Source organism: Fundulus heteroclitus, chromosome 9 (genome assembly GCF_011125445.2).
Source record: "Fundulus heteroclitus isolate FHET01 chromosome 9, MU-UCD_Fhet_4.1, whole genome shotgun sequence".
NCBI lineage: Eukaryota > Metazoa > Chordata > Actinopteri > Cyprinodontiformes > Fundulidae > Fundulus > Fundulus heteroclitus.
Window position 1 is genome coordinate 34,898,777 of NC_046369.1, and position 27,843 is coordinate 34,926,619.

At 43.5% G+C, this 27,843-nt stretch overlaps 3 protein-coding genes across 16 annotated transcripts in view; all 3 read right to left on the reverse strand.

The window, feature by feature from the left end:
* Positions 1–10,654, reverse strand: part of LOC105925363 (espin like) — a 32,233-nt gene extending 21,579 nt beyond the window's left edge. Inside the window, exons 1-5 of the mRNA XM_012861159.3 lie at positions 10,016–10,654; positions 8,163–8,353; positions 5,417–5,603; positions 5,157–5,339; positions 4,916–5,047 (exon numbers count right to left, since the gene is read on the reverse strand). Coding sequence (XP_012716613.2) covers positions 4,916–5,047; positions 5,157–5,339; positions 5,417–5,603; positions 8,163–8,353; positions 10,016–10,309 — 987 coding nt within the window. The 5' untranslated portion in view covers positions 10,310–10,654. The remainder of the gene's footprint in view (positions 1–4,915; positions 5,048–5,156; positions 5,340–5,416; positions 5,604–8,162; positions 8,354–10,015) is intronic.
* Positions 10,655–10,903: 249 nt separating this feature from the next.
* scly (selenocysteine lyase) lies at positions 10,904–17,240 on the reverse strand. Of its 4 annotated transcripts, none has more exons than XM_036141561.1 (13): positions 17,150–17,240; positions 16,258–16,353; positions 14,835–14,944; positions 14,639–14,739; positions 14,357–14,534; positions 14,127–14,254; positions 13,828–13,983; positions 12,578–12,684; positions 12,430–12,466; positions 12,231–12,314; positions 11,526–11,625; positions 11,292–11,367; positions 10,904–11,199 (listed from the first exon to the last, which is right to left on the reverse strand). In XM_036141561.1, exons 2-13 carry the CDS (start codon positions 16,347–16,349, stop codon positions 11,046–11,048), a joined length of 1,323 nt encoding a protein of 440 aa, XP_035997454.1. In that variant the 5' UTR covers positions 16,350–16,353; positions 17,150–17,240; the 3' UTR covers positions 10,904–11,045. The 4 variants fall into 4 exon arrangements, with proteins under 4 accessions (XP_035997454.1, XP_012716724.2, XP_035997453.1 ...); XM_012861270.3 differs by having other exon boundaries at positions 16,258–16,356; positions 17,150–17,216; XM_036141560.1 differs by lacking the exon at positions 17,150–17,240 and adding an exon at positions 16,884–17,099.
* Positions 17,241–18,856: 1,616 nt separating this feature from the next.
* kif1aa (kinesin family member 1Aa) overlaps positions 18,857–27,843 on the reverse strand; it is a 52,379-nt gene continuing 43,392 nt past the window's right edge. For 6 of the 11 annotated variants that reach the window (XM_036141567.1, XM_036141564.1, XM_036141573.1 and 3 more), the window contains 11 exons: positions 25,798–25,912; positions 25,560–25,693; positions 25,381–25,442; positions 25,154–25,299; positions 24,062–24,247; positions 23,858–23,929; positions 23,635–23,756; positions 23,403–23,546; positions 23,125–23,317; positions 22,915–23,033; positions 18,857–21,626 (listed from right to left, as the gene is read on the reverse strand). In XM_036141567.1, coding sequence (XP_035997460.1) covers positions 21,584–21,626; positions 22,915–23,033; positions 23,125–23,317; positions 23,403–23,546; positions 23,635–23,756; positions 23,858–23,929; positions 24,062–24,247; positions 25,154–25,299; positions 25,381–25,442; positions 25,560–25,693; positions 25,798–25,912 — 1,336 coding nt within the window. In that variant the 3' untranslated portion in view covers positions 18,857–21,583. Of the gene's footprint in view, positions 21,627–22,914; positions 23,034–23,124; positions 23,318–23,402; positions 23,547–23,634; positions 23,757–23,857; positions 23,930–24,061; positions 24,248–25,153; positions 25,300–25,380; positions 25,443–25,559; positions 25,694–25,797; positions 25,913–26,646; positions 26,671–27,843 lie in introns of all 11 variants that reach the window. The other 5 variants (XM_036141566.1, XM_036141565.1, XM_036141563.1 and 2 more) reach the window with 1 other exon arrangement.

Consider the following 27,843-nt stretch of genomic DNA (forward strand, 5'->3'; position numbering starts at 1 on the left):
TCAGATGAGCTTTGTGACATCATGCATTAACCTGGTGGAGGACTCCATCAGAAGATGGGTACACTGTGGCTGTAAAGGGACGGACACGGCCGGCAACAACACTCAGGTAGGCTGTGGTGTTTAAATAATTCCCACTTCGCACATAGGGGCTCAAAGTGTCCCAAGCAAATGTCCCCAACACCATTACATCACCACCACCAGTCTGAGAAGATGAAAAAAAGCAGGATGGAACCACGGCCTTCATTTTGTTTTTATCAAATTCTGATCCTGTACCAGGCAATGTCTTTCTGATCCTTTAATGTCCAGTTTTGGTGGCTGCTGCAGCCTTGGCACACGCCTTGACCTTGAATACACTTGTGCATAAACTGATACTCACATTATATTAATCTGACCAAGACTTTGGGGGTCTAAAAGTGCAAACCGAGCAAAGAGAGAAAGAGAGGCGGAAAGAATGATGGACTGACCAGCATAGACACATGTGCTCATCGGAGTCAACCAAGGTGGGATCATCTTGTTTAACATTTAGTTGGCTTGCTTCCTTTCACAATAACTTTAACAAGTTGCATCATAAAAAAATCTATTTCCAATGAAATTGTTAATATTGTTGTTCTAAAACTCCACTAAATTTTTACTTCCACATAATAGGTATATAATGTTGCATTCTGTTGTATTGCTGGTCTGCTTCTCTGACTGGCTTCCATGTTTGCAGGCTGCAGCTCTTTTGCCAAAAATAAAATACCAAACGCTGCACTCTGTTCTGGGAACTCTCATATGATTGGCTCAGGAACCAGGAAGTAAACACGGGCTACACACTGAGCCGAAGTAGTTCCCAACAGTACCTCTAGGTTTCAAAGGATAAAAACTTCACTAAGACATCATTGATGGAGAGCATTGATTGTTTATAGGAAATGTTACTTCCATCCCAGGTGAGAAATGAGAATGATTCAGGTTGATTTTACAGAAAATATCTTACTTACAGCTCCTTTAAAGAATCTGTAGAGGAAGCTAAAAATTAGGCTGATGACAAGGAGGCCTTCCCAGCCTCTAAGACGTCATTGCTCATTGCTTCAAAGCTCATTGCCAAAGATAAATCATCAAAATACCAGCTGAAATGTGAAAAAAGCTGGTCAACTACTATAAGAAGAGTTTGATTCCTGTAATGCTAGCAATTCTGTTGGTGCCTGTATTGCCAGGGATTTTCAGGAAATGGTCTAAACAATTTCTGACATGCTGTTTTTGATAAAACTATAAATAAAAGCAGATTTTTCTCTTCAAAACTGAAACGCCCTTTGTTTTGTTTTATTATATTTTGAGAGATGCCTATTTTATCTCCTATCAGACTAACTCCTAAACTGAATGAAATGAATTATAAATCTAAATCTGCCAGGGGCGTAAATAAAGTGATGAACTGTATAATAGAATCTATAAAATAAAAACTTAAATACATTAAAGCAGTTTGTCTACAGAGTACATTTGGCTTTACATTTTTGTTCTCATTCAACTGGCATAAAAATAAGAAATGCTGCAGGACTGATGAATGACAACACATCTGATTTAAGCTAATCAGTGAGAACTGATGTGTTCCAGTTCTCAGTGAAACATTTTAACCACTGCCTTTAATGAAATGCCAAGGACATGGGTCAGCAGCCCTTACAGTGACAAAGAGCCATGTTTGTCTTCACTTCAACTAAATCACATTTTGTTTTCTTCATCCTTTAAATGAAGATATTTTACAAAGTTTTAAACCTGCAGTTTTGCATTTGTTTGTGTTATGGTTAAAGAGACATAGTTTTATGTTTAAGTTTTAGAACAACAAAAATAAACTTAAATAGAGAAATGTGTTTTCTTGACTGAACCAATCACATTTATGTTGAAGGAGTAAAAAAGCGTATATTTTTGGAGCCTGTTGTTAAAACCATGACAGAACAAAGAAAAAAAAATTCTTGTTCTATTTTTGCCCTTCTTTTGTGAAGTTTCTATTTATAGCTACTTATACATAGAAAATCTGTTAAAATCAAGCTTTAGTCATTTTATGTTCCACAAACCTTCTGAGTGGATGCGGTGGTGGCCTGGTGGTTATACGTTACAAAGACATGGACTTATCCCTGCCTCCTCTGCCAGACTTTTGAATGTTAAAAGTTTAACAACAAGCCCCCTTTCTTTTGGTGACTACCTAAACCCCACCCAGCCTTCCAGTCTGAGATGTCTTCTTCTCATCTTCTTCTTTTTTTTTTTTTGTGCCCCATCTGCTAACCTTCTATTACTTGGTGTTTTTATCATCCGTGTTGATGACCCTTCCTGCCAATTTGCGGCTGAATTTCTTCCACTTTTGGACCGTTTTTAAATCTCAGGGACCACGCTGATGTTCCCGCACACACCAGGGGGCACACTTTGGATTTAATCATCACACAGATAGCTACTATCAATACCTACCTTGGTTAGGGACACCTAATCTTGGTGTCCCTAACCAAAAGGCTAGTCCTGTGAAGCTGCCTTCTCTATCTAAACACTGCATACAAGAGCACCAAATCTCCTCTGGGGACCTTAAAGAAGGATTCTGAAGTCCCTCAACCTCTTCACTACTTCGCATCAGTCTCGCAGCGAAAAGGCCCAGATATTACCAAAAGGATGAAATCCTCAACTTGGGCCCTGGTTTTTTTCCCCACTGCTCTGCTGAAAACAAACATCTCTCTCATCAGTGCATTGATCACAGTTGTGATAAACCTTTCCCTCTAGGCTGGCTCGGTTTCACTTACCTTGTAAACTGCCATCATCAAACCTCTCCTTAAAAGCCCATTCTTGATCAAGACCACCTTGTCAACTACAGACCTTTTGCCAACCTTACATTTCTGTCCAAAAGCCCGTCTTTCATTTCTGTCCGGGTACTGGGGGAAAAAAAGTGCAGCCCGTCTGCATGACCACCTCCCCGTCAACAACATGTATGAGCTATTTCAATCTGCTTTGGTTCAGCTCACACCACAGAAACAGCTCTGGTCATGGTGATCAATGACCTTCTGATGGCGGCAGCAGCTGCCACTCCATCCCTACTGATTCCTCCTGGACATGGACGGATTCTCCTCCACTGGCTTCAACACTCTGCAGGATTGACTGAGACAGCTCTAGAAGGGTTCTGCTCTTACCTCTCTGTCCACACACTGTAGCCCCGTTTACACTACACTTGTTAAACCGATCCATGCCGAGCTCGGACCGAGCTTGGATCAGTTAACCGTGCCGAGCTTGGTTCTGACGACCGTTTACACATCACCCTAGAACGGTTCCTCGCCTCCTAGTGACGATCTACGGTACTACTGCTCTCTAGGATTGAAGGAGGGACTCAAGCAAATAAAAATGGCGGCACCCATAACATTCAGGAAGTTATGCTTGGTTATGATTGCTTTTTGCGGAGTGTCAGGCGAAGAATGCAACCTTTGGTGAATTTACTTGACAGAGTCAGCTTTTGAGACGCGGATAAGACAAACGAATGTCGAATCGGGGTTTACAGATGCAGGAAACAACGACAGATGTTGAGGTTCATCACACTGCTAAGCAGAATCATCACTGGAAACCGTGTGGCACGGTAGGGAAGCTAGTATTTTTATGAATGTCTGAAACCGCAAAATTAGTCAGCTGACTGTAAGGAGATGACGCATGCACTCTTTGTTATCTGAGAACCGAGCCAGGGAAAAACCGGGCCGAGCCCACCTATCGAACTGGTCTAGATTTAGCGTGGTCCGGTTGTGTCTGGCACGGTTCAGTTCAGTTTGTGAACCATTTACACTAGAAAGTTATCTGTCGGCACGGTTAAAAAAGGCGAGTGTAAACGGGGTATGTGTCTCCATCGAGGAAGCAAGATCCCAGACTCAGTCTCCTGTGGTGTCCCTCAGGGATTAGTCTTTGGGCCCCCCTCTGTTTACCATCTACATTCTCCCCTTCGGTAACACCATCACTTAGTACAGGATTTCTTTTCACTGTTATGCAGATGACATACAGCTCTACATCAAAACAGACCTCCACATCTCTGCAGCTTCATCACCATCACACACCACTCTCACTACCTGTTTTGAAGAAGTAAAAGCCTGGATGGACGCCGATCTTCTCAAACTACACTCATCAAAAACAGAAGCTATTCTAGTTGGCACGCCACATCGAATTTGCTCATCATCGGTTTCCCAAAAATTTTCTCTGGCCGCGATATTCCCCTGTCCTCTACAGTGACTAATCTTGGTGTAAGATCTGACCCCCATCTTACATTTAGAGACTCTCATAAAACACCTCTGTAAGACATCCTTCTTTCATCTCCAGAACATCTCCAAATTGTCCATTAGTCTCCTGTCCCAATGCTGGAAAATGTGTTCCTGCTTTCATCTCCTCAGAACTCGACCACTGCAACACCCTTTTATTTTTTTTACGGAATTTCATCCAAACATGTCCAAAACCTTCATTATGTAAAAAAGAGTTCAGCCCGGATCCTGATGAAGCAAAGGAAACATGACCACATCAAACTTTAAATCCCTTCACTGACTCTCTGAGCATTTATTTCAAGGTTTCCCTACTCACCTACCAATCCATCTATGGCGCTGCTCCATGCTACCTTAAATAACTGCTCACCTCTCAGACATCAACACGGTCTCTCCGGTCCACCAATTCTTACCGGCCATATCCCAAATCGTGTTCTATATTTTTCTTGTTTTTATAATGCAGTACTTTGAGATTGAAAAATGAAAAGTGCCGCACAATACAGTTCAATGTCATTTCTGGCCAAAGTTATTATGAGCCATTTTGGCGGGCCTAAACAGCCGTTTGTGGCTCCAGAACCGCATATTTGGGAAAAGAGTGGGGGGTGGGGGTGCTAAGTGTATGGATAACCCTAGGAAATTAGACTGAGTCAACATCTAGAACTGAGCCAAAAGCTTACGTTTTTCTCGATGGCACGAAGGTATCTGGCACATTCAGAATGCCCGTTGTACTCTGCTAGGTCTGCTGCTGTGAAGCCGTCAATATCTTCGTCGGTAGGTTTCGCTCCATTGGCCAACAGGATTTTACAGCACTAAGGAATCAAGTAGGAAAACATCAGTAGACAAGAAAGTCCTAATCTATCTAAAACAGCTTTGTTCCTCATGACAATAAATAAAAACAAATAAAAAGCTTAGTCTGACTTCCAGCTCTCCGTTCTCTGCAGCATCATGAAGAGGGGTCCCTCCCCAGAAATCTTTGAGGACTTTAGAACCCATGCGAAGCAGTTTCTCCAAGATGCAATGGTGCCCCCTGCTGGCGGCAAAATGCATCGCTGTTGCTCCTTCTCTGTCCTGGCAGGACAACCCCACGTCTGTGCGGGTCACCTAGTTAGAGAACACAAAACAAGCAGCGACCAGATGGAGCCCCTCAGAGAAAGGTCTGATAAATCCTCTCTACTGACCAGCCACTCCACCACATCCTGGTGGCCCATGTGAGCAGCAGCGTGAAGGCAGCTCATGCCGTCGTGGGCTCTCAGGTGAACGTCCGCCTCACAGTCTTTCACCAGATACTGGACAACGTGCAGATGCCCCTCCTGGCAGGCCAGGTACAGGGGCGTGGCTCCCATGCCCGTCTGCTGGTTGGCACACCTGCGCTCCGAACAGGAACAGCATGAGAGCAAGAGATTAGGCCTGGCAATATCATTCCTTAGACCGTCTGACCTAATGTGGACTGAAAAGAAAACACGTTTGCTGCTGCAGCAGGAACTAAAAATCTACATGTAAATGAGGCACATAACATATGGAGGAGTGGCGGGATTCAGTCAGGGAATACGGTTCTCAAATCATGTGCTCTAAATCCATGTATCTGTCTTTTCAATAGAACAGGAGGTCAGAGTTATCCAACACAGAGCAACCCTGATGTAGATGTGTGAAAGGCCTTTAGAAAAATGTCTTTTATTGCAGTAGCAAAATCTCAAATCTTCTTCTGTTTATTCAATAGTGAAGAAAAAAAACAGGTGAAAAAGTAGTTGACCCTTTTAGCTTGATCAGACTTTCTTGCAACATTTAATTCTGTTTCCGTGGGGTGACATTTTCTTAGCCAGCATGCTGGGTGAGGACCTGCATTGACAGTATGTTGCTACCAGACACGGTGAGCAGGGAGGTAAGGAAGGAGAAAAATCTCCAAATCTCTCCATAAGAAAAGAGCAACAGAGAGTGGCACCTTGGGCTCACCAGGTCTGCCTAATAACCCATCAGTCACTGTCTATCAGCCTAACTCTATGTAGACAAATTCTCAGTTACCCGGGTCATCGCAACAGCAAACGGGCTTAAACTGGAGGAAACCGGACTTTTGCTGAGTTTTTCTGACAGACTCCTGGATAGGCGTCCACACGTTTTCAGAAAAACTGAGCCAAAGTCCAGGTTGCCTCCGATTTGAGCCCGTTCGCTGTCTATTTAGACTCGAACCGGAACCAAAGCAACAAACACAACTGGGCCTGGTTTGAAAGAAAGGATGAAGCTGTAAACACATTTGGCCAAATCAACAGAGAAGCTGCTCAAAAGGCATACTTTTTTTTTTTTTCTTCAGAGCCATTGAAGACCATAGAGCTAAATCCTCAAATAAACTTCAGGCTGAGCATAAGAGAAGGAAACACACAAGAGGAGCCAGGAGTCAAAGATCGCTCTCTCCGTGTGCTCCAGTTATGTGAAATGTTAAACTAAATGTTGTCCATTGAACAGCAAAGGTACAAATAATTGTGTGCCACTGGTGATTTACTAAAAACTATTGGGTTTTAGCATTCACTTTTTTCCCACTTTATATTGTACTCAGAATAAAGGTTGGGTTTTCTACATTCTTCAATGTGAGATGATGCTACAGCAACAAAAGATGAATTCAGCTGAAGGCTGTTCCACGCTCGGGGTGTCACCAAATATGCCTGGTAATACTAAATTATTCATGGACGAAAGGGAACGAACATTTGGCCCAGGTAAAGGAAAATAACAGGACAATAATGCAGGGGCAGAAAGTGTAAAGGATAAACTTAACTAACCAACACACTTTAGAAGTACCAATACACCCACGCCAGAGGAGAGAACACCATGATGAGTGATGCTCAGTGAACTTGGGATGTTCTTCCAAGAGGATTTGCAGGATGAAGTAAATATAATAATCATGGAGGGGCCTCTTCAGTTAATTTGTAATAAAGAGGGAAGGTTAACCTGCCGCTTAAAGGCAGCCTGTCACCGTTCCATCGCCCGAAACGCGCAGCGCTCCTTTCACTTTATCGGTTTCACCTGACGACAGGCGATCACCTGCTGGGGTCACCAGGAGGGGAAGTACACTGCAGCAGAACTGTGGTACCGGGGTGGGCTACACGCTTCTGCTTCCTGCTAAAACACCACAGCACCCGAGCTCTTTCACTGGCTTCACATTTTTAAAGCAATGCAAATACGGATTTTTGTTCAAACCATCATTTCTAAAGCACTAAGAGAGGTTTAGTAAAGAAAACATTTAGCTATAATTGTCAATAATTCATAATTTAGGAAGCTTTATTTTTTTCAACCCCATTTCAGAGTGCTAATCTAACACTCAGGAAGTAAAAGATGGTAAAAATGCTGACAGCATAAGTAAAATAGGACTAGATGATGGCATTCAATAAAAGCCACAGATTGCTATTCTGCATCCAACTAATGTTTGAAGAAAAATCAGAATGAGATTAACCGTCTTTTAAAAACTTTAATGTGCTTTGAATTCCCAGGCTTACAGCAGACTTGCTAGATCTACATTCTGATTTTCATGAATCAAATATCTAAATTTTCCATTACTTTTTATAACATTTTACATATTTGACTATGAAAAATGTACCTTGTTGGATTGTAGTTCACTGATTTTCCACAAATAAAACAACACAACGCTGATGTTGGCTCCAGTTTGACGAGGGGCTAGAGGCTAATAAAGCCGGGTAAAATATTGTTTTTTTATAATGCATCAAAGGGTCGGATCTAAATAAGTCACCGTTAAAAGCTTTTCTCTTTAGGGATTCTGATTTTTGCATCTTTCTGATCCAGGAATAGAGCAATTAAAAATAATGTTTTAGACACATTTCCCCCACACTTTCCAGACCACTCAAGACTGTCTAGGAATCTGGAATTTCTGGAACACTGAGGCCTGATGAAGCATGTTAACATCTGGACCACAGACCCCACCTGGGTGCCTCCTGGAGGAGAAGTTTTAAACAGGTGAGACCCCCGTTGGCTGCGGCGTAGTGAGCCGGTACGGCTCCACAGTTTGTCACGACGCTGGCCGCTCCGCCGGCGGACAGCAGCCACCGGGTCACCTCCACGCAGCCAAACCGAGCTGCCAGGTGGAGAGCCGTGGCCCCTGCAGCGTCCCGGTCCTGGAAAAGGATTCACAGAAACCTTCTGAAGAACTACTCCCAAACATCAGCTCGGTATAAGAAATAAAAAAGGGATCGTGGCTCCAGCACTGAAGATTATAAATATTAATAAGCATAAAATTAGCCCTGTTTAGTCAAAACAGTTGCTAATTCTGGGGGGAAAGAAACAAGCAAAGCCTTAACTGTGCAGTCATTAAATACATTTAGGAGGTGGCTCTGCACCCAAACATCTGGAAATAATTGAAACTTGCTACTGCTGCACGTGGATCCGCAGGAACTCGACACATATTACATAATCCGCTGGTAATACATCAAAAAAGGTCACGCACGCTACGGATTAAAACCTGCCATGATGAAACTGCTCTTTCTTGGTAATCTTGGGGGAAAGCTTTTTCTTTTCTTTTTTTAAGTCTAGATACGAGAACCAAAACAACGTAAGAGTTCAGTGTCTTTAAAAAGTACTCACACTGCTTTTCACACTTGGATGCCTTCCAGTCACAAATTTCTCCCTGTGTTCCTGGAATCGTATGACTGATCAACACAAACTCTTAAGAAGTGATGCATGGTTCTCAAAGGTTTTTACCAACATAAATCTGAAGAAGTGGCATGCATGAGTAGTCAGTACTTCATAGCAGCACCTTTCCCTGTGTGTGTCCACCAGCAGTGCACAACCAGGGACTGAAGTTTGTGAGCAGTCTTTGCAAAATACTCTCGTTTTCAATAAGTTAGAATATGTGTACCGGATGAGGCTCGGGCCCCTTTCATTGAACCCAACAGTGTTAAAAAGTGTTGTTTGTTGTTAATTTGATGTCATATTCTAATCTCATGTCATGTTCTCATTGGCTGTAAGCAGAAAATCATCGTGATTAACAGAAATAAAGGCTTGGAAACATCAGACTGTTTGGTATTAATCGGTAAGATGTGTTTCACTTGCTCAATTGAGTTACAGAAATAAATGAACATTTCAATAACATTCTAGTTTACAGACCTAGGCTGTAGCTCTAACTTGTGTTGCTGGACCTTACCATCCTAAAGAAGGTATCCAAACCTTTCCATTGAAGCTCCGGCTGTCATGTTCCCTCCATCCTTTTTGTCAACTCAGAATAGCCTCGCTGTCGCATCCCCACAGCGTGATGCTGCCACCATCTTGCATTGGGGATTGTGCTTTCAGGGTGACGTGGCGACATTAATCATCTGACCAGAACACGCTTTCTTCCACGTGTTTGCCGTTTCCGTACGTGGTCAAACTTTCTTTCAACATTGGCTTTCATCTTTGTCATCCTTCCAGATTTGTGTATTGCACAACAGCCGTCCTGCCTAGGTTTGCTTCTTTTCCATACGATGGGTTGAACAGGGAGATAAAGTGCGATTGTTGGGAGAACCAAACCCTTTCAACTTCTCCACAGCTCTCGCCCTGACCTGTCTGCTGTGATTCTTGCTCTCCAGGTTGTCCGTTCTCTAAGGAACCGCCGAGGCACAGAGCAGCCGGGTTTGGACCGAGGATGGTAAGTAACGCATTCAACAACCAGCTTTTTTTTTAAAGCATTAAAAACACATTAAAAGAGGAAGCTTTATTGTAGCGCATACAGATCAGCCCAAAAAGGAAACGCACTGGAGCCCCCAGGTCGATTTTTTTTTAAACCTGTGACTAAATAAACCTACCTCAATACTGCAGCCTCCCTGGTCCACAAGCCACTGCAGCTCCCGGACGTTCCCAGTCGCTGCCGCATCATGTGCTGCCGTGGCCCCGTTTAAGGCTCTAGAGTCGGCTGGCAGCCCCAGGTCACTCACCAGGAACTGCAGGCAGTCCAGGCGCCCACACCTGGCGGCGTGGTGCACAGGGCCGGCACCCTGGGCGTCGCTGATAGCGGGGGAGAGCTGACCGGCAGACGCTATGCTCCTCAGAACCGCCAGGTCTGCATCGCGAGCTGCCTGGATGGCCCGATGCAGCACCATCCTTAGCCTCTAAAGGTGGACTACGGCGAGCTCCCTGGAGCACCTGGAATCCCAGCGAGGCACAATCACTATGTCCCACGGACAGGTGCCCGTATGATAATAAAAACGCCACTTCATGCTCGCCTCCTCCTGAGCCAGGAAAGTGACACCCTGACAGCAGCCAGCTGGCCTGCTGAACAGATGGGGGTGGGGGGGGGTTTGGTCAGAGCCAGTGAGATAGATAGAAGCGTAATGAAAGATGGGTGGAGGCGCAGCGCTTGTGGCTTCCTGCTCTAGCTTTGTGTGGCGGTGACCATATGCTGGCGCACGCTTCAGTGGAGACACCTAAGTAATGGGAGAAGTCGGGGGGGGGGGGGGGGGGCAGGTACGGTGGGCTACAAAGAGTGTTTTAAGGGTTATTTTAAAAGAATGTGTCAGAGTTGAGGTAATTAACAGGTGATGCTTTAGGAATGGTGTAATTTGTACTAAATATCACGCAGCTGGAAGGGAAAGCCCATTTACATGTGATGCCCTGAGTCCATTCAGCTAATAAGCAGCTCATGTGGCACAATGGAAGCTGAGTGCATTCATCTTTCCATAACATCACCCATGAAGTCAGGCCAAGTTCTCCCACTTTATTATTTATATTAAATATCTCTTTATCTTACAAGATCAGTTTTTGTAACAGCGCGCGTGTGTCATGGCGCATCCTGATCTGACCCACGCAAGAAACTCGATTTAGTGCAAAAGAAAGGAATCAGTTCATCTTTTCCAGCAGCTGCACCGTCTCCCTGAGATCCTCCACCACGGCGTCCACGTCTTCTTTGCTCGTCTCCCTGCCCACGCTCAGCCTCAGAGCGTTAGCCGCCACCTCAGCGGGGACGCCGCAGCTCAGGAGGATGTGTGAAGGCCTGGCAGACACGCAGAGGGCAGCACATGGAAGTCAGCGCACAGAAAACAGTAGGGCGCCATCAGACGGGGCCGAAAGCGGCGACTCTTCTACCTGTTTCCGCTGGCGGAGTGGCAGGCGGCTCCGACGCTGGCCAGCAGCCTCCTGCAGTTTGACAATACCCTCCACCCTGGAACAGGGGACAGATTAATCATTCAGAGGCTCCGTCGTTTACAAATAGCTCTGAGCAGGTCGTGAACCGGCTCTGACGCCGGGTCAGAGGACACCGTCTGGACCGGCACGCCGAAAACAGACACAGGGCCAGAGGCGGAGGAGCCGTGACATCACCTTGTAACGCCGGGCCCAGGATGGACACGTTACACGTGTTAGGGAGGAGGTCAGAGCCGGGATAATGACTGTTGAAGCGGATCTTGTCTCTGAAGACATCCTGAGACGGAAACAGCAGATTGTGGTTTAAGTTCATGAAAGGAGAAGCCCCGTTTTCATGTTACCTGGATTAAAACCTAAACTCCTATTTACTTTGACTTTTCTCTTACTGCAGACAAAATGACACCAAAGTGCTCGTTATTTTTCTCTTCAGCCTAATATTCTTGAAGGACACTGATTCGTCTTGCAGAATAATGTGGCACAGAGATATTGTTCTCATAGAGGGAGGCAATGAACCATGTAGCCCACCTTCATCGTCTGCAGATGGAAAAAAAATAAAAAGTGTGGAGGAACAAATGCCGTTTATGCTGATTTTTCCCAGAGAGGTTGCCATTCTGCAGACAGAATGTTTCCCACAAATCTTTGCAGCACTTCTCTATACCATCTTATTTTTTATATATAAGCGCTATTATGTTACGCTGACAACAACACTCTGCTGTAGACTCCATGTCTAGATGACTAACTTTGTTCCCTGTTGCACACCGCAGATAGAGAGGAATCAGAGGAGGCAGGGAAGGATTTGGGTTCATGTCATCTGCAGCAGGACCCAAGTCAAAGCAAATGTGGCTACTGCTGAACTGCCTTTATTAGAGATAACACACTCACTCGCAGCCGTTCTTCCAGATACATTTTGATATTTAGCATGTGACTCTGATAAGTTGAGAGATTGGCGGTCACCAGTTCTGCAGCCTAGAACACGCAGGGACAGAGAGATCCAGTCAGAAACATAACATGAGCACCGTTTCACAGAAGCAGTGCATCAAACTTCAGTCGTCTGGAAAGCGCATGTTGGACGTATGCATACCTTTCCCAGACCAGCAATCATCGGTGTGTTCTCCGTGCTGTAGCAATGAGGAAAGAGGGGGGGAAACCCTGTCGTATTTAGATCTTAACAATTCTCATTTTCACTGCGGTTCTCTGCTTTAGAGATGGCGACACGTTCTGCAACATACCCTGGTCTGAAATTCCTCTCCTGTCCTCCTCCAAACAGCATCGGATACAGAGGCGTCTTTGTTCCAGGACCGTTCACGTACAAAGCACCGACCCGAGGGGCATAGAACTGAAATATTTATACAAGAAGACGGTAAGTCTTAAAAAGTGTTTTGACAGATTGTTAAAGGAGCAATACGTGAAATTTCATTTTAGATAGAAAGAACAAAAAAATATTTTTGTGAAGAACTAAAGGTATCTATTTAGATAGACTGTGGTATGATATCACATTGTCTCTGTGTGTTGTTGTCCAGTCTCTTGTTTACAAAGCCGGGCCGGCAGCGCGCACATCTACGTGCATGAGAAACCCGCATTATTGCTTTTTTAAGTTTGAAGTTACACAAATGAAGTGAAACCTGTTCTTAGCTCATTGCGTAATACCACTAGCAGCAAACATTTTATCTTTCCATTGTTTACAATGAAGATATAGCAAAATGTTACGTTTTACAAGCATGTTTCACAGCTTGTATTTAGTGGAACTTTAAACTCAGTGCTTAACATAAAAGCAATTTTTTAAGTAATTTCCTTCATTTCTTAATCAAAGAAAAGAAGGAAAACAAATCAATTAATCGGATTTGTAATAAAATCAGAGATTTTATTTTTAAGCCATATCGCCCAGCCCTAGCTAGCAGCGTGTTCACTTGCAGATGATCAGGACCCATTATTACCACCAAAAACAGCAGTCTTTGGCTAGGATTTTGTCACATAAGGAAAGAGACGAAATGACGATTAACATTTAGTTTTGTGTTTCCAAGGTGGACAGCATTTGGAGAGCAGAGCTGCTCCAGTTTGACTCGCACAGGCAACGGCATGAAGTCAAATGTTTGTTTTCGTTACAGTCTTGACAGTCTTGTGCTGCTATGCTGATTCCATATAGTGTAATGCTACAATGGTAGCATGTGGGTTAACTGTTGGGAGTTTAACCAGTGATGGGCCCGGCGTTAACAGCTTATGAGGCCAGCTAACACAGTTAGCATTATTTCATGAGCTTGTGAGCTGCGCACCGTGATCCTCGCGTACATTCAGGGCATTCTTTTTTTGACAAAAAATGTAAGATTGAAGCAGATAACTGGTCTAGTGCTTAGATGTTGGAAGTAGAGAGGCGAGGCTTGTTCTGGTATACAGACAGTGCTCAACAGCCTACCTGGTGGTGAAATTTCACTTATTGCTCCTTTAAGAAGTCCTTTAATATGCTGCAAAGCTAATTGCTGACCTTGTGTCCAACTATGGTAAGGTAATCCACTCCCAGTTCCTGGACATCCACTGGGATTTTGCCCAGCGCCTGGGCAGCATCAGTGTGAAGCAGGATCCTGAGTCGCTCGTGCTGCTTGTTAAGAGATTTTACCCTCTGGCAAATCTCTTGGATTGGCTGAAAAGAGGAATGTTCTTTAGCATACAGGAACGGATCGGTTTTATGGCATTCCAAGAATTGAGTCTAACGGTTTTTACAGCTGGAAAATGATTTTCAGACTAAGAAAGAGCAGGCCAAGAGGCTTTCAAGCCTTTTTTTACCATGATGACTCCTGTCTCGTTGTTGGCCAGCATGACAGAGATGAGACAAGTGTTGGGGCGCACCGCAGCGATAATGTCCTCCACATCTACCCGAGCAGTCACCTTAGAAACGGGCACACATGTTACATCTACGATGGAAATAACAGGAAGGAGATTTTATGTCAGGGGTTAAAAGAACAGAATCCATGTTTGTTTTTCAAACATCCCGCTGACATTTACGCTCCCCCCACCTGCCTTTCCGACCGTCTGCAGGTGCTTGGCTGTGAGTGCGATGGAGTCGTGCTCCACGTTGGAGGTGATGATGTGAGGCAGGCCGGTGCAGCCGTTTTGCACTCCTCCGCCGTGCTCTGCAGCGCTGCAGGTTTTCTTGAAGTGCTCCATGGCAGTGTGCAGCACCAGGTTGTTGGCCTGCAAGAGGACGCGTTTGCTCTAAACCAGAACTGGCAGCAGGAATCCATCGCTCTGAACTAAATTCAGTCAGGAATTAGGTTCTGCAGAAGATGGGCCTTTACCTCTGTCCCACCTGAAGTGAAAACGATGTCCTCTGCTTTACCTCCAACCATTCTAGCCACGTTCTGTCTAGACTGGTTGATGATGGCTTTGGCCATGGCACCTGGAAAACCGCACGTGTATTGTAACAACGCTGAATAAAATCAACAGAGACGCAGAGAAACTTCTGCTTTGATTTGAACAGAAGGTGTTTCATACCTGCTAGATGGTTGCTGCTGGGGTTCCCCCACGCTTCAAGGAGAGCTTCAGAAATAACCTGAATCACCTCCGGCTCCATCGGGGTTGTAGCATTATAATCCATGTAGATCCTGCATTGTATAAAGAACTTGCAGATATATTCAAAACGCTTGAAGTTTTCCCAACTTGATCACCTCACAATGTATTTGACTGGATTTTAGGCCACAGATCAACACAAAATGGTGCATAATCGTAAAGACAAAGGAAAAGGATTTTCCATATTTTCCAATTGTTTTATTTACAAAACATAAATAAATTCTGAAAAGTGTGGCGTGTGAGAGTGTCTTCCCCCTCAACACCAACGGTCACCTTATACATTTTTTTGTTTGTCCAGAAAACATCGGCCTTCTAAATGTGAATACAGTACCCCATGTTGTCTGGTTTTTCCTCCTAAAAACCTATTCTAAAAACCTAACTGAAATGTATCTTTAATATTAATGGCTTAATAATATTTTTGCCATATAAGGTTCATAGTTAGTTAAAGGTTGACTGCGGGCACGAGTCAGGCTAAAAGCCATTTCTATTTTTGTTGATATTATATAGTTTAAAAAGTGTGGCAATGTTGAAACGTTCTAGTTGTTAAAATCCATTGTTATAAATGAACCCATATATATGTTATACATTTTAAAAGGGATTCTGGGTAATCTTCAGAACGACAGCGTTATTGCATTAAAACAGAAAAGTATAAAAGTTACATATTTTGACCCATTTTGTTGGGATTGGGGGGGGGTGCATTTTTTCTTCTTCAAAAGGACAGAAACAGAGAATATTTGAGAACCACTGGGTTTATGGAAGATGAGCTAGGTGGGGGGCACAGCATGAAAGTGAAAGAAGGTTCTCTGGTCAGATCAGCTGTAAAGATAAAAGAAAAGCAACATATATCAAATGTGAATGTTTGTCTTGATAAGGAACAGGCGAGCTGGTCAGTTTTGATGGGGAAATAGAGGGAGCTGAAAACAGCTCTGGCTATGAAATGTCAGAGGCTGTAAAAGACTTGAGAGCGGAGCGGAGGCCTTTCAGCAGGATAACCCTGAGTTTACAGCCAGAGCAGCTATGGTTTATATAAAAGCATGCTGATGAGTTAGAATGGCCTAGTCAAAGTTCAGACCTCCAGATGTCTGGAAAGATTTGAAGATTGAAGTTTCACATAGAGTCCCCAATCAGTCTTACAGTCTCTCAAGAAAAGCCATACATTTTAATTTAGCGCCGGCATTCTTTCAGGGGGCTAGAAACAAATGCCTGCCACACTTTTCAGACTTTTATTTGGGAAAAGGTTTGGGGAAACCACTTCATCATTTTTTCTTTCCTCTTTGCACCACGTCGTCACATCTGGCACTGAAGCATTGCATCAACAGAGCTCTGGGAAAAGCTACAGCCGCCTCACCTGTCCACGTTCATGTCTGCATAGTGATGCAGATTGTGCTCGGTGTGGGTGTGAGCCACCACCAGGGTCAGGTCCGCTGCCTTCTCGGCCATGCCGCCGCTGCACTCAGAGCAAACCAGACACAGACACATGAGCCCAAAGCAGCTGTGCAGCCTCAACGCTAATCTGTCATAGAACGAGGAGCCGGACAGCCCTCCTTTAGCCAACTATGATAACTGTATGTAGTCGTGACTCAAGCCAGCAATGGGTGACTAAAGTCTTCAGGGGGAGCAGTGGTGCAAGCTGAACACGGACATCGTTAGCATGTCTGCCCATTAAGTCCGCAGACACAGGCGCCGTCTTTCTGCTCCTATATGTACGGCTCGTCCGGAACTATAAGGTCTAAATAACGTTTTTTTAATTTAATTTAACGTGACACGTCTTGTCTCACAGGGTTTCTCTTAGCTAGAGGCTGTGAGGTATCGCTTAACCCAACGCGCTGAAAGCAACTTTAGCTAGCTCGCTTTAGCTAACTTTTCTGCTCGGAGTTTCGCTGCTCAGCATCCGGCTGCCAGCTGTCAAACGGAGACAGGCATGGGGGTTTACAGCCCAGACGGCGGTCTGAGAGGCTTCACTTCGTGTCTGACCTTGCAAAGTGTCCCGGAGATGCTCTGGGTGGATTTTACTGCCGTCTTTGGGAATCATTAGCTAGCTAGCCGCTTCCTGGGACTGGCTGCGCGGCTTCCTCCGCGAGCTTCCTCAGTTTAAAGCGATATTATACCGTAATGAACAAATAACAGCTGTTCAGCTTTAATCCCGGGAGTTCATATGGGTTTATCGGGTTTGAGTCCGAAGTATCTGTAAAAAAACAAAACAAGTTGTGTAATTATTTTAGAACTCGGAGACGGACTACCTGTGTAAAAAGGTCCGAAGAAATCAGACTGGAGGATAACAGACACGTCACCCGGCTGGTCTGACGTGAGGGATGAAGGAGGCTAGACCAGCGAGACAGCTGCTGCTCTGAAGGCATGAGGCCACACATGATAACAAATGTGGAGAAAAAAATGTTACAATAAACATTTATTCATCTTCTTGGAGAATTTTCATTTTTATGTTTTGCAAAAAAAAAAAGAAGAGTAAAATAAACATTATTTTATATATCATTCAGGCTTTGTAAAACATACATGATAGAGCCATTGTTGTAATTTCTCTACATCTTTTTTTCTTTTCTTCAGATGGACTTGAAAAAAAATAAATAAACAGAATCCATTAATCTTGAATCGGCATCTCTGAAACAAATACCTGTCTAATTCAGCCAATGAGGCCCTTCGACCTCTCACACCTGGCTGACATACACCAAACATGGCTCAGATAAGAGGACTGCCAGTTGAATCTAATCTATCTATCTATCTATCTATCTATCTATCTATCTATCTATCTATCTATCTATCTATCTATCTATCTATCTATCTATCTATCTATCTATCTATCTATCTATCTATCTATCTATCTATCTATCTATCTGTGTAGAATTATAATTCAATTATAATACTACACATAGAATTATAAAATAGTGAGGAATTATTGTGTTGTGGGGGATGATGTGGCACTTTTAATTCAATAAGGTAAATTATGCAGCAAAGAATAATATCCTAACCCCACCCCTCATTTTTTTGTAGCTAATCTACATTGACTCCAAGACAACCAGGCCCACAGGGCATTTTTTAGTACATGCAAAAAATACTAGGAAAAAAAGTACTTACTTAATGGGTATAAAAGCAATTAAGAGACTGTTGCTAAATATGTTTGCTACCAATCAACTCTGTCTAAAATTTGAAGCAAGTACAAACACAACTAAAATGTTGTAAAAGGGACACACACCATAAAAGACATTTAGACAGAACATTTAAGTCATTATGTCCTGACAATAAAGTACCCACAATGGAATCAGTGAAAGACAAACGGGCAAAAAGGGGAATGATTGATGTTTCAGTGTAAGAAATTAACTGCAGAAAATGGGATTTATGTAAACGGTAAATTTGTCTGCGTAAAATTTACTCAAACAGAAGTATTTGTTTTGTTTGTTTTTTTTGAGTGGGACCAAATGTCTGTGTCTTAGTAAATTTTCTTCAATTTGAGTAAATTTTACTCAGACAAATTTATTTCCATGTTCCATGATTCCCACCTAGATGGAAGAAAACAGGGTTCAGTTGGGCTAAGGAGAAGCAATCATGGTCCATGGACAATTGAATCAAAGTGGGTTTCAGTTGTAAATCTGAAATCTGCATGACTCAGGGAAGATAATCCAGAAACATTTGTTTGCTTCCATTCAAATGAAGTATATGAAGATGCCTGAAAAAAAAACCAAGCACTTTACTAAAGGCATAGATGAGCTGCAGGTCAAATGGACACTGCAGGACAAGGCTCTGGTGGATTCCCATGCTTTCAGAACACCCACTGCTTTCAGAAAATCTTCTGCTGCTCAGTGTAACAAAACTAAAGACGTGATCTGAAGTAGCACATTGTTTTAAGGTTTAGTTAAAAAACAAAACAATTAATGTACCTAACCACAGCAGAAGTTACACAGCATCAGGTACCGAATAAAAAAAACAGTCGTCGCTTTGTGTTGCATCACTTCCATGTTTATTTAATATATGACAGCGTGTTCAGTGTACACAAACATCTGACAGGAAACTTAAACACTCAGACACCGACTGAACTACCGCCCATTTAGGAGTTTGTTAAGTGCAACTGTATAATACACTGTTCACAGCAATCATGTTTATATACAATGCAAAATCTTTGAAGAACAATGAAATGTATTGGTGCAAAAAATAGACGTGGAAGCACAAAAGTGTGAGATTACTTCACAGGGCAGGGATTAGAAAAACGAAGGTAGAAGTTTGTGTGCAGTCTGCTGCTGCAGCAGGATGGCGGGGGGTAGATGCCCGTACAAGAAGGAATAGTGACAGCAAAGCAACCCGGAGCATTACTTTGTACAAGATGTAAAGTTTAACTAGGCCACAGTGAACCATGATCATCCCACACAAAAGCAGACGGGTTATTACCGGCGGGTCCCAGAAGCGCCGTTTCCATCCCTGGTAATAACCGTCCTACAATCAGTGAGGAACTACCACTGGAATGCAGAAGGTTCATAAAAAGCGTGAAGCAGAATAAGCGTTTCTATATATCATTGTACATTCAGAGTGAACTTTTAGCGAGTGCACCAACAAAACTTTGGTCTCTTTAAATGTGATGGACATGAGAAAAGGGCCAATGAAAACCAGACTAACCTGAAACAATTACAGACACGTATGTTTTCGGACTGTCGGGGGGTTTTAGATGAAATGCGACGACGCAGAACTATGAGTTTAGAGTAAAATACAGAAGAGCAGAGCATTCACCCTTATCAGAAGGTGAGGTGACAGACGATAACTCCCATCCACCCTTCTTTGCGCAGACAAGCGGGTCTTTAACGACAATAGGGACGTCTTGGATTTATTACAACTACCAACAGTTGTGCACGCAAGGAGATCTGTCAATCAAAAAAACCCTGAATGGGTCACTTCAAAAAAAAAATAAAAGTCCACATCACACAAGACTTTTAACATATCAGGTATTGTAAGATTCACATCTACAGAAAACACACAAACAAACAACAGCATGTCTGTAACTGTTTAAACGCCCCTAAAAATGCACTGTCGTCTCTAGTGCCACGTTTGCACCCTTTCTCGTGTTTGCTGTTGATGTTGTCCTGGCAGTCCAGTGAGGAATCAGTACAATCAGCGGGCATGCTCTGTAGGCTGGCTGACCTGAGGCATGCTCATCCACCAGATTCACAAAACGCCTCCCTGCTGGGTCCGACAGTGGTTTTAGGACAGGCTAAGCTTCAGAGTTATAGTCAGTTGAATTAGAAGCGATTAAAGCTACAAGACGAACACATTGCATGTCAACAGAGTCATTTTAAGAAACCGAGCCCTATGCGATCCGACAATCCTGAGATAAACTGAAACCCTCCCCGATATCTGAGCTTTTTGTCTGATGGTACAAAGAAGAAGGGATAGAAAAGTGATGATATTATCTGCAGACATTTCCTGAACGTGATTACAGCAGCATGAAGGATGGGATTTCAAAGAAATCGGTGCAGAGGCGTACCGTGCGCGATGCTAGAAAACGAGAGGCACTACACTTAATATACGCGTGTGGTTCAGAAAACCAGTTTCATATCGCGTGCTGTGAAGAACATCTTTTGCTTTTTTTTGTTTCAGAGGGATGAGAAGACTAACTTAATATTGAAGAATATTAGCTGAGTCAAAGGCTCCGTCATCCGAATCATTCAGAGGGTTGTTTTGTTCAAGTTTTTCTTTTCCAGCGCAAAGAAAGTGATGATGTTATTCAATTATTTTGAAAGCAAAGCATAGGGACAAGGTCTTATTATTCAAATATCCCAGGAACTCATTAAAAAGTGCCGTGTGCAGAAATTGCACTGAGTACTACTTTAGAAATATAAACGTCTTTGTAAATAAATACATGCAGAAATAAATAATTAGGCTGTTAAAAAATCTAAATATATCACATTTCAAAAACAAATAGGATTCAGAGAGAGGAAAAGATTATGCTGGGGGGGGGGGGGAATAAGGTGACGTCTGATTTTGTCATGTAAATGCTCTTAGTTCTCCTACAAGCAGCCTAAATGAAATGGATTTACACACTGAAGTTCATGAAGACATGCCAGTTTGTTGCCAGGCTATGTGTGCTTAAAGTTGTAAGAAGTCTGAACATATGGAGGCAGATCAGGTATCCCTCTGCTCTGTTTTTTTTTCTTATCATTATTAATATTATTTCAGCTTGTATTCTCTGACTGAATGTTAAGGTTAAACCAGTTGAAACACTTTATATTTAGCAGTAAAGCAGAGAAGAACCTACATGGCTTTCTATTTACTGATGCAAATGTAGCGACGTGATCTCAGCTAGTAGCACGGCGGCGTTATTTAAAAATGCATGTCACTGTATTGTTTTTAAAGTAATAAAAGTGTACGCTTAGATGTGTCACTACGGCACATTTACGATACAAACGTAAGGTGGCGTGAGAAATCCGTTGCCGCTCCCTTCGTTTTCTCCAGTAGTCCAGTTCTGAGTTAAAGCCGGTACAGTACGGTGACAGACTTTTTTTTTGTTTCTTCACAATGAAAAATGCACACGTGGCTAAGGCCTGACAGAAAACAGACGCTAACGATGACTCCAGAAAGCAGAGAGGTGACGGTGATGGTAGAAACGAGGCTCAGCACAATGGGAACGATAAGAACAGGGATGTATGTACATTGTAGTCTCTGCATTTATCTTCGTCTCAAATCCTCATCTGTCCCGCTCGTCTTCTGGACAGTTTTGACCTGAGAGGCAAGATAAGACAACTGAGGGTAAATGTCAGCGTCTACCTCTTACACATTGAAGTCTTTCCTATTTTACCCATTAAAACCCAAAAGTTCATTTTATTCATCGTGATTTTATGTGACAAACACAAAATAGTGCATAAAGGTGAAGTGGGAAAATATGATTTTTAAAGAACACATTTGAAAAGTTTGGCATGTATTTCAGTTCCTCCCTTACTCTGATAGTCTTAAACAGCTTTTAGAGCACCTGCCTTCAGACATCACCTAATTAGTAAAGTATAGTTGGAGAACATCCGTTAACAAACAGCATCATGATAACTAAGGAACACATCAAACAGGCTACAGACTCTAGACTGGTTAATCCAGGAAGGAAACGTGTTAGAGGCTGATAGACTTGAGACTGGGTCAGAGGTTCACCCTCTGGACGAGCCAATCAGGATCGCCGGGCGGGATTTCCGTAGATGTGACGTATCAGAGAAGCGACCGTTTGGATTCAGACAACAATGGCGGCTCGCAGCGAGGAAGCAAGCGGTAGCATTGATGCTGCTACTTCATCAGTGTTGTCAACTCTACCAAATATTAATTCTTAACAGAACACCAGAGAACGGCTCTGAAGGCCTTTGTTAGCGGAAATAATGTTTTCGCCCTTCTCCCGACCGGGTTTGGCAGGAGCTTGATCTTCCCTAACATCCGCGTCACGGGTTGGTTTTGATGTGAGTGGTTGAAGTAGCGCGTCAGTAAAGATGACGGACTGGTGGTTTATCCAATCATATGCAAGAACCTTTGATTTTACATCTCCAGTGGAGCAATCCCAGATGGATGTGTGGAGCTCTGGAGAACCAAATCCGTCTGGCCAGAATCAGGTTATTGAACAATAGTCATGTGTTAGAACAGCCCAGACAAAATCCAGAGCCAAATCCAATTGAACACTTGTGGCAGGAACTGAAACTTCATGTTCACAGATTCTCTCAATTCATATGGACTGATTTTGAGTTATTTTACTGAGAAGAGAGTTGTAGATGTGCAAAGCTGGTAGAGACCCCCCCCAAAAAAAGGCCTAGAGCTGAAGCTGTAGTAAAAGGTCCCCCCTGCACTTCTCCCATGTGGATTTGTAAAAAGATAAAAACCATGCAGCCTTTTTTCTTCCACTTCACAATTATGCCCCACTTTATGTTGGACTATCACATAACATCTAATAAAATTAAATCTAATCTTTGTAAAAATTACTAAGTGGAAAAAGTTCAACAGCTGTGAATACTTGTGTTGTGAATTTAGCGAGATGACTTGCCTGATAGTTCCAGCAAGAAGAGGGTTGAATGCATATAACCAGTCATGCATTTCTTTGTCATTAGTGGCCTGAAGTAATATCCCACGATGTTCTGTACACACGGCAAACGTATTCGGAGTCTGTTGAGAGAGACACCAAAAATGTTTCAATCAAATATTACCGCGGCAGGGAGAATCTGTTTGGGGGGGGGGGTGTTGGTACGTCACAGACCTTCAGCATTGCCTGCTGGTCCTCGCTGTACTCCACCTGAGCAGAGGACAGGTTCAGAATCGCCCTCTCCACCGTGTCCCGCTCTGAGTTATAGATGTAAACATACGGCCGGCGCACAACTACGTAGCGCTTCACCCATCCGTTGGTGAGAGGCTCCAAGAAATTGATGTAGCCCTTCTTTGATACGATTGGGCTGAAAAACAGATCAATGACTGCATGTGAAACACAGAACGCCGCGGTACGCAGTCTAAAGCTGAGAAGGACAAATTCACCCTGACCTCACTCTAATCTCCTGTATTTCAGGCATATATTTTCGAATCCGAGGTTTGACGTCAGAGCCTCCGTTCATGGGCTTTTTGTCCGAGGCGTCCTGCTGTGTCTCAGCACTGGGGCTGACAGCGCGAGAGCGAGGTGCAGGGGGTCTGCGGTGCACAGAAACAGGTTTCAGAGGCTGAAATGCAGAAAACTAGACACAGCAGCAATGGCTACCAAAGATTACAAACAACTAACTTTAGCTCGGTGTTGTTAGCGCAACCCTCAACCAGGGAGGGACATGTTGACGAGGGTGCGATAGTGTTTAGAGCAGATATGGAAGGGGAGTCCCCAGGCAAAGTGACAGACATCTCAGAGATCTGTAACAAACACAAACACACGTACAGGTTGTTCGTCGGCCGCTCAGAGCCAGGCAGCAAACGGTGATCGGAGTGTTGGTACGCTCGTGTTTAAACAGTACCTTGCTTTCACTGGCGCTGACACACACATGGCCGTATTCTCGGTTAAACGAGTGAGTGAGCAGCCGCAAACACTGACAAAAAAAACCAAAACAGAAAACCTCAAATATATCACATTATGCATTTTAACTGTATTTTCACAGGACTATGCCGTACATTTGAACTGCGTTTTGACAAAATTGAAATTGCACAGGACGGCAGCTGACCTTGGCAGCGAGCTCCCTCTGCCTCTCGGTGGTTATCTCAGAGGCGGTCACCTCCTGATCTGCCTCGGCCGCTTCAGTCGACTCACTGAGGTCTTCAGGGACGCAGGCCTGAAGGGACTCCTGGCCCGCAAGCAGGGTGGACTCCAGTTTCTCCTTCAGCAGCAGGAAATGTTTGGTCTTCTCCACCTGAAGGAAGAGGGACAAAACATCACGGTCACACCTGGGCAGGGTAGAAAATGCCTCGTAACTTTTAGAAATGTTAACCACACGTACTGGCCCTTTGTTGAGCATTTAGACATTTTGCACATCATGTCTGTGGACATTAGATTTTATGTCTATCAGCACTTTCTTCCTCTAACATGTTGCTGTGTCCACTGCATGGCTACATGTCCCCTAACTGGGACCTCTTATGACCTCCATGGGTTACCGTAGGCTTCTTGGTTGCTTCTCTGGATTAATGCGCTTGTTACCAGGCCTGTCAGTTTACTTCTGTCATACTCTTTCTGTTTTAGCATGATGGGTTTGATGGGGCTCAGGATATAGTTTTCTATCCCAAAACCTTCTCCACAACTTTCTCCCTGCTGGGTTCCTTTGGGCTTCATGACGGTCTTTTTGTTCTGCAATGTTCTCTAACAAACCTCTGGGTCCAGAAAACAAACTGGGTTTATAGTAATTAAATCACACAATGGTAGCCTCTATTTACCAATTATGTGACAAATAAAGGTTAGGGTTAGTGAGTAATGAAGTTGCGCTGGATTTTATTCAAGCATATAAAGTAAAAGGTACTGAGTACCTGAGCCACACATTTTAGATTTTTAGAATCAAACAATCTTGAAAACCATTTTTCATTTTCTTACCACTAGGCTATTATGTACTACTTTACGTTGGTCTGTCACACGGAACCTCAATAAAATACATATAAGTGTGTGGACATGATGATAAAATGTGATCTGGATGGATTCAAGGGCTATTTTGGAAGGGTTATATGCAAATACCTCAGGAGGGATACTATAGTCTTTTTTATTCAAAGTAGAAAATAAATCTCTCATTTTTGTTAAAGCATATACTTTAAAAAGTAACAATGGCACTTGCATCTTGGAGGAGACTGAGTTTCTCCAGCTCCCACTGGTGCTCCAGAATGAGGCTGTCGCTCCGCGGCCTCCAGCCGGCCAAGTTCTCCTCTCCACGGACGTAGGCCACAGAGGTGTCCAGCACTCGCCTGCGTCTCCTCTGCATTCCTGGTGTGGAGCAGGAGGATTGGTGAACCTGAATTTAAGACTAAATGGGACTACCATATGGGCATTTTTCTTGATCCTTACCTGGACTTCCAGCATCTGCAAGGTGGCATAAGCTGGCCTCGTAAACTCCAGTTACTCGGTTTCTAGAAAAGGAAATAAAGAGGAATTCTTAGAAATCGCATTTCATAACTCAGCTGTCCACAAGTGGGGCAAATACAAGACCTCCACGGTTCTTTTATAGTTGGAAGTTTTAATCTCACCCATCTGCTGCTCTAAGGCTTCCTGTACCAAAAAGGTTGCGGATTGAACGAGAGGCCGAGAGCTTTGTGTCTCGAGAGTAAAACACCATACAGATATCTTTGGTAATGACTGCAGGCTGCGAGCAGTTCTCCATCTGCAGTTGATAAAAGCACGGGCTTTTTAAACATTTTTTCCTCCGGGGGAACACACGCCTCACATACGATACCGCCTCTTATAAATGCAGGCTCTGTGCTGTACCTCCAAGTAGGCCGAGAGGGTCATGTATATCTTCTCTCCGTACGGCGTAACCCGGTTTAGAAGCAGAGAGTTGTGCATTGAGCTATCCCAGGCAGCCTCAAAGCGGTAGAAGGTCCTGAAGGGGTGCAGGAGAAACTGCATGAGCATTAGCAGTCGAAACGGACGTTTATATGCACATCGACCAGGAAGTAGAGATGCACCCATCAGGCTTTATCGCTGATATATTCAGCCTGCAGACTCCAATTTGGACTGATCACCGTTTTTTAAGGCAGTAACACTCAAAAAGAAGTAATGAATTCAAATTCAACAAAAATGACGGAACTGCCAGTTTAATTCAATATAAGCATCAAAGCAGAACTTAACTTTTACCTGGTTTTTATTAAAGTTAACAGTGCTTCAAAATACATGCTGTTGGTTATTACCCATAAAGATAGAGGAATTCTGATGCATCTATTGAATGAAGGGGGGGGGGGGGTCATTCACCAATTCTTTTCTGTAGATAGGTGCATCTCTACAAACATGTGGTCTATAATTTCTATGTGTATAAAGAAACTATTATGGAAAAAAGAAACAGAAGCATTTAATGTGGGAAGAATAGACACTAGAATTGGTTTTAAAAACCAAAGACGTGATTTGAAAGAAATCCTAACTAACTGCATAAAAGTCTTAGAAACTTTAGACAGTATAAACAGTATCTCCAGGTCATAATAAGGCATCCATATGACAGTTGTTTTGCATGCAACACAACCAGATGACTTGATTTGAATGAAGCAGTAATGGGCTTTGATCATTAAGAAAGGGAGGAATGAGAGAAGGACAGAGAAAATGGAGGACAGGGCAGTGAAGTACCTATGGTCAACTCCCAAGGAAATGCTGTGAGAAAGAAGAAATCAGCAGAAGAGTAGAAAGTAAGAGTCAGGAAGTATGTAGTGGCTTTGCAGTTGTGTGGCTGGGATGCTGTTTGTCTTTTCTTACATCCCTTTCTCATCTTGCAAACAATGCTACAGGTAGCAGAGCTCCTTAAATCCTGTCAACAGTGCTGATTTGTCGCCGCGGTTGCCCACTGAGACGGACGTTTTACTGTAAACGACAACAGAGCTGCTTTCTGCTGCACCGGTGATTTACTCCATAGACCAATGTACACAAATTTGCCCCGTCTACCTCAGGGGGAAATAATCACACACTGAAAGCTGTTAATACTCTGGCCCGCGGCCCGGTGGCTGCCTTGAATCTAAAAAAGATTATCCAAGCAAGAATTGTATAAGGAAGCTAGTGTTTCTGTAGGCCATAAAAAAACAGGCTGAATGGGCTCTTCATGAGGTTCAGATGTTTAGCCTACTACTCCTGGACTGAAATGACCTTGTGTTAAAGCGAACAATGTGTCACCCAGAAGACCGCAAACAGGCACGCACTGTTCTGGAGCGAGGACAAGTGCGTGCCGCGTATGTGCAGCTGACTGACGGCAGAGATGCCCCGTCTCCAGTCGGTAATTAGCCCGTTTATCCGCGCACACCCATTCACACATCACACTTACACACATGCATGCTATGTTCCAAAATAGTAGAGAGCTGTCTGCTAATGCTACAAGCAAGCAATTTCCTTTTTTTGCGCCGCTCCGCCGTGTGCCTTCTCTGCTTTTTACTGCCTCCTAACGACGCGGGAGCCAGCGCTGAAGTCATGCTGCTGGCAGAACATTTGAAGAAGCATTTGTTTCTGCTGTTTGGCAGCGTTTCCCTGAGGTAACAGGAACGATTTAAATATATCCACAACATTGCAGCAATCTGTGAGGTAATGGTTTAGAGGATTATATTCAAATGGCTAGATTTTTCCATCATGCCAGAGTGCGTATTGTAAATGATGTGAACCATGTTACAGGAACCTACTTATTGATTTGAGTCCTTGTCATATACTGTGAAAGGAAATACTCTGGTTCATGGGGTTTGGTGGGGTTCTAACAAAATGATTCCATAGATTTAAAATGATCGCATCGCTATCAAGATTAACAACGTGAGGAAAATCAAGAAATAGTTAGAAACGATCATCATA

What these genes read in the sequence shown, in the direction of transcription:
- scly (XM_036141561.1), bottom strand. Translation starts at nt 16,349, where the DNA reads ATGGCCGAGAAGGCAGCGGACCTGACCCTGGTGGTGGCTCACACCCAC. An exon ending in TCACTTCAGGTGGGACAGAG is followed by an intron (nt 14,535 to 14,638) that starts GTAAAGGCCCAT and finishes GTCCTCTTGCAG; the next exon opens with GCCAACAACCTGGTGCTGCA. An exon ending in TTACCATAGTTGGACACAAG is followed by an intron (nt 12,685 to 13,827) that starts GTCAGCAATTAG and finishes TAAATATTTCAG; the next exon opens with TTCTATGCCCCTCGGGTCGG.